This window comes from Dipodomys ordii, unplaced genomic scaffold, assembly GCF_000151885.1.
Source record: "Dipodomys ordii isolate 6190 unplaced genomic scaffold, Dord_2.0 Scaffold29, whole genome shotgun sequence".
Lineage (NCBI taxonomy): Eukaryota > Metazoa > Chordata > Mammalia > Rodentia > Heteromyidae > Dipodomys > Dipodomys ordii.
The window spans coordinates 4,279,348-4,285,488 of NW_012267245.1; the positions used below are offsets into that span (position 1 = coordinate 4,279,348).

General features: G+C 49.6%; 1 protein-coding gene across 1 annotated transcript; it reads right to left on the minus strand.

The window, feature by feature from the left end:
* Positions 1–2,786: 2,786 nt before the first annotated feature.
* Il9 (interleukin 9) lies at positions 2,787–5,940 on the minus strand. Its single transcript, XM_013015999.1, has 5 exons — positions 5,824–5,940; positions 5,701–5,736; positions 5,587–5,619; positions 3,849–3,980; positions 2,787–2,903 (listed from the first exon to the last, which is right to left on the minus strand). Exons 1-5 carry the CDS (start codon positions 5,938–5,940, stop codon positions 2,787–2,789), a joined length of 435 nt encoding a protein of 144 aa, XP_012871453.1.
* Positions 5,941–6,141: the final 201 nt, after the last annotated feature.

Genomic DNA, 6,141 nt, shown 5'->3' on the forward strand with positions numbered 1-6,141 from the left:
GAAGTGGCACTGTGGCTCAAGTGGTAGAGTGCTAGCCTTGAGCTGAAGAGCTGAGGGACAGCGCCCAGGCCCAGAGTTCAAGCCCCATGACTGACAAAAGTAAATAAATAAATGAATAAATAAAAATAATATCCGCTTCCTGTCATTCCTAGGACATGAAATGAGGGACTGTCTGTTTAATATCTACCGTCAGTGCTTAAACATTAAGTGCTAGATGCCGGTGAATAGAAACGCTTTATTTGCTAGAGCTTTTTACGTCCCCAGGAACAAAAAACGATGGGAGATTTTGGAATCTGCTCATGAGCGTGGAAACCCGAATCCTTCTTCCCACGGGGATGGGAGGGGCTGCGTCTAGCCCAGCCCGACCTGCCCCTCCCCCGGGGGAAGCAGACGGGTCAGCGGTGGGTTGGTGGGGTGACCCTCTGAATCCCTACCTTCCCCCCAAAAGAAAAATGTCAGGTGGCCGCAGAGAGAGGACAAAATGTGACAGCAGAGGACCCTTCACTGAGAAAACCAATGTGTTGCTCTTTGATCTGTGTCTCCAGAACTAACTGAAAATGCGTCTCTTCTCCCAGCTTCAACAGGAAGCCTGAAACAGCCACATCGTGGTCTATCCGGGTGAGCACCTGGATGGGTGCTAAAAAAAGGGGGGAAGGGCTGGGCTCATGACTTCGTGGTAGAGCACCTTCTTCACGAGCATTAGGCATGGAGTTCAAACCCCAACACCATCCACCAGACCTACCCCTTTATGATTGCCTCTCCAGGCCCTCCTAATTTCTGCACCCAGATAATAAGACCTTCCTCAGACTTAGTTCCTTGGACCCCTTGGCTAAGTCCCCATCTCTGTCACCCCTGTTTTGGCAGCATGGATATGGCGACGAGGAGAGAACAGATGGATGCTCACCTCATCGCCGAAAGAGCTGCACAACTGCATCCCATGGTCCGTGCACCTCGACGCGGGCCGAGGACTGTCTGCAGGACAGGTGAGTCCAAATGAAGGACAAAGCCCTTTGAGGGTCTCTGTCTCTGGAGGCCCTGAGATTTCCAAACCATTGGCAGGAGAAGTAGCCAGGGACAGGCTAGAATACCCGGGAGGGAAAGCAACTGGAATCTCGGTATCTCCAAAGCAGGTTTTGCTACAAAAAGATAGCATCCTTTGAGAAGCCTCTCATTTCTGGGGCTGGGGAGGTAGCTCGCTGGTAGAGCACCTGTCTTGTTAGGAACAAGGCCCTGGGTTCCATCCCCAGCTATGCAAAAATGAACGAAGTAATAAACAAGGCCTCTGCTATTCGTTCCATGCCTCTAAAGCCAGTGGCTCACGCCTGTCATCCCAACTACTCAGGAGGCTGAGATCTGAGGATCACAGTTCAAAGCCAGCCCAGGCAAGGAAAGTCTGTGAGATCCGTATCTTCAATAAACCACTAGAAAACTGGAAGTGGTGCTGTGGCTCAAGTGGTAGAGCATTCGCCTTGAGCTGAAGAGCTGAGGGACGGTGCCCAGGCCCAGAGTTCAGGCCCCACAACCAACAAAACAAATAAATAAAGCCCCAGATGTTGGGGTGAGGGCTATTCCACGGCCAGACTCCTTTACCTCCTGCCTTGACCCTGCCTCCACCTGCCCACCACAGGGCTGGGAAGGCCAAAGAGGAGGTTGGCAGCTTCCCTCCCGGTATGGGGAAGGCAGCTGCGGTGTGCTCTAGCCCTGTTTCTCTTCCAGGCGTAGCCAGGCCCCATCTAGATACCAATATCTGGACCCCGTTGAGCATCTCCATCGCATGCCCACACCTCTTAGGCCTTCCATCCAGGTGGTCCAGGCTCACCGAGCACCTGCCCTACGCCAGCCCCAAGAGGGTACTTGGAACACACCGCAGAACCACACAGGTAATCTGCCCTGGAAGCAAAGAGATGGGGGCGGGGAGCCCACACAGGGCGCACAGTGGAACCAAGGCCAGGATGGAGGCCTGCTGTGGCCCGTGCTGACACAGGAGAAGCACTCACTGAAGAGCTTGCTGGTGATTGGACAGCGTGGATCCCAGGGTTTCTCGGGCTTCGGGATCCTAGGCAAAGGGCCTGCTGGATGCCAGTTCTCCAGCTCAGCACTGAACTCCGCACTCTTGCCTACTGTGTCCACAGTGCCCTGTGCCTCTCCTCATGGCTGGACTTCAGACTTTGCCCCCTAGTGAGCCTTCCTAACTGTGCCTACTGCCCAGCCAGGGGTCAGGGCCTTCAGGCAAGAGTGTGTGTGTGAGTGTGTATGTGTGTGTGTTGGTCGTGGGGCTTGAACTCTGGGCCTGGGCACTGTCCCTCAGCTCTTCAGCTCAAGGCGAGCGCTCTACCACTTGAGCCACAACGCCACTTCTGGTTTTCTGGTGGTTCATGGGAGATCAGAGTCTCACCAACTTTCCTGCCTGGGCTGGCTTTGAACCATGATTCTCAGATCTCAGCCTCCTGAGTAGCTAGGATGACAGGCATGAGCCACTGATGCCTGGCTTGTTTGTTTGTTTTAAATAATAGAGTCTTTGATCTATTTTTGTCCCTTGTTAAAGTTTCTAGCTGCCTTTATTCTGCTCAGCAAGGAATAAATAGGAAGCGGCTTATGTTCTTTTCTTTTTCCCCCCTCACATGTATTTATTCCAAAGTCAAGACGTAAAAATTCCAAACAAATAGTCACAACAGATTTTGATTTAGAAGAGCTTGCTCGCTTCATTGTTTTGTTTTTTTTAAATTCACAACAACTTAAAAGAAGGCCTTTAAATTTTAATAAATAGGATAAATAGCATTATTTCTTCACATTTGGCCTCCTATGGCTCCCGTGGCTTTCTGGAAGGTTCCCCGGAGTGTCCTCAGAAATGTCATGGTGTTACCAGCCATGGTTTGGTTGCACGGCTGTTCACAGGAAAATGACTGTAGAGATAAAAAGAAAAAAAAAAAAGTTGGGCCAAAGTTGGCAAAAAGCCTTGTGGGATCAAGAGGCTTGGGACCCTCCCCCCTGCCTAGAACCTGGGGGTTCCAGTCCTGAGACCCACAGTAAATCAATGAGAGGCCGGGGCTGGTGGGCACTTGATAGAATCTAAGTGGCTGACATGGTTGACGTACACACATGGGCACCAATCAGGTGGCCCTAAGACCCTCCCTGTATCCAGTTAGAGGCCACCTCGAGGACTACAATGCCTCATGATTCTTTTGACTGGTCCTTCCAAGGTCATTTCATTATCACAGTGAACCTGGGAGTCACCAGATCCAAGTTCAAGCTCCACTTTGCCACTTATCACGTAGACTGCATCAGGTAAATTCGAGGGCTTCCCTGAGCTTCCCTCTCCTCCTCCTCCTCCTCACACAAGGAGAGCATTTAGAACCATATGTCCTCCAGCGTAGCTCAGTGGCCAAGTGCTGGGCTTCCTGCCTTCTGCACTTTCCTACAGATGCTCATGACAGGGACTTAAGAGATGCCCAGCCCCCACCCCACATCGCATGGCAATGTCCACTCCCATGTGGGTGCACGTCCTTAAAAACAAACAAACAAACACCTTTTTCAACCAATCAAAACAAAAAAGAAATCTGCTTTAGCATAGAGGCCAGCATATCCGTCTTGTTAGTAAATTGAATCTTTAGGATAATTGAGTATTGTGTGGCACACAGGCCTGATTTTCTTGATTACACCTTCTCTTGACAATCAGGATGGATTCTTTCATTCTCCAATAAACAGAGAGAAGAACATGGCCTCATCTGTGTCAGCATTTTTTTTTAACTACAGAGAGCAATGGAATATCTGGTGGATTCCATTTTGATTCTATTGTTTAACAGCCACATAAAACCCTCACCATGACATATAAACTCATATAAACTCACCGGACACTTGTTGTACTTTAGAACTTCAACTACCTTTCTCACTCGATAGAAAATCTGTTTTCTATCTGTTTTCTGGGTGACGTTGATCAGCTGGGACAGCCCCTCCCGGAGACAGGGTGTTGGACAGTTGTCCTGGTAAAGAATAAAGATTTATTTAAAAAGGAAACACTCTCAGGATAGCTTTCGGCAGGGATCACGAGAGAGAATGGCCTTTACTTTGGACCCAAATGACCTTGCACTATTTATTTGTTTGCCGGTCCTGGGGCTTGAACTCAGGGCCTAGGCACTGTCCCTGAGCTTCTTTTACTCAAGGCTAGCACTCTACCACTTGAGCCACAGCGCCACTCCTGGCTTTTTCTATGTATGTGGTACTGAGGAAATAAACCCAGGGCTTCATGCACGTTAGATGAGCGCTCTACCACTGAGCCACCTTCCCAGCCCCTTGTGCTATTTTTTTGATAGGTCCCTTGCCAATCTAGGAAATGAGCTTTCAAGGATTTCAAGGTGAGGTCACTTTTCATTTCTGGAGATTTCCAACCCATCCCATCCAAGAAACCTGAGAACCCTGGCAAATTGGCATTCCTTATCTCTTTTCCAATGGTGCCCCTACTCCAAAATCTAGTCACAGTGAGTTTGAAAGTTTAGAGAAAGGGAGAGGCTCTGGGCACCAGCCGCTAGGGTGCGCACTTGGATTGTGGCAGGTGTGCCAGTGTAGCTGCAGTGGAGGGGGGGGGGGGGGCGGGGCCAGGCTAGGACAGGCTGTCCATGCAGGATCCCCTCCCCTCCTCATCTAACTGAGGATGGTATGACAGCGGACCTCCACTGGGGGGCGTTTAGCTCTGGCTGAGAGGACGTCCCTGCCAGAGCGAGGGCTCTTCTCTCCCAGAGTCCCTTCCTTCTCCCTCCCCTCCCCCAACACAACCACAAGGGCTCTCTGTCCTCTGCAGCAGCCATAAGAAAACCATCTTAAGAGCCAGAGGCCGGTGGCTTACGCCTGTCATTCTAGCTACTCAGGAGGCTGAGATCTGAGGATCACAGTTCAAAGCCAGCCCAGGCAGGAAAGTCTGTGAGACTCTTATCTCCCACGAACCAGAAGTGGCGCTGTGCCTCAAGTGGTAGAGTACTCACCTTGAGCTGAAGTGCTCAGGGACAGCCCCCAGGCCCAGAGTTCAAGCCCCACCACTGGCCAAAAACAAAAAAATCATCTTAAGGATGGGAATAAGAGGAGGAGGGAGGGAGGGAAAGAAGAAGGGAGGGGGGAGGGCAGGAAGGAAGGAAGGAAAGGAAGGAAGGTAGGGAAGGGAGGGAAGCAAGTGAGGTACAGTACCTACAAAGTTTTGGCACATCAAAGACAGAGTTACTATTTTATTTATATTACTTCATCCAATTTTTCTACATATGCATTAGAAAGCAATATCATATCACTTACTATATTCCTTAGAAGGCATTTACTATATTAATTCTAGTTGTATTTCATCATATGTGTGGCCATTCATTGTAAAAGATACCCATATATATGATATATATGCTATATAATATATAAATATTAAAGATACTAAAACACCCTCAGAGTCTTCAAGGGTTCTAATGCTCACTGCTGAGAAATGTCTACCCAGTAGAAAACTTCCAGAGCCAGGTTATACAGGGGATTAGTGATCTGTAACAATTGCAGTTGAGTCACGATCCCTAATGTAAAATATGGAATAGAGCCGTTGATAGTTTTCTTTTTCTTACTTACAGGAGGGATGGGCAGACACAAACAACTGGTCACCTGCAAGAAACAAATCTCAGTGTGAACACTCTAGCTGCGAACCCCCAGACCCCGCTAGGATGTCTCCCAACGTTTACTCACGTTGGCGCTGCAGCTGCAGGTGGAGGACGGATCTTTCTAAAGGCAGAGAGGCGAAAAGCCGCCGTGAGTGGCACATTTCATTCCCCCCTCCCAGATCTATTTCCCTACAGCCCCCGAGCCTACCTGCAGCTTTTCGATCAGGAAATCAACATTGAAGATTGCTATCGAGGAAGAGCATCTTTGGGCCTCTGTGGAGCAGAGGGAGAGCAGAGTAGAGGTTAGGACCACAGCCAGAAGCATCTTCGACAGGACACTGGAACTAAGACCTGCAGACACCTTCCAGTCTAGTTATATTTAAAGATCCTTCAAACAGGGTGGGTTGGGGGGGCGGGAGGGGGCGGGAAACCCCATTATCAAACTGATACCCTGGCCCACTTTTTCCCTGTAAGTTGGGGCCACTTGATATGAAAAATTAAACACACACGCACACCCAAATCATAC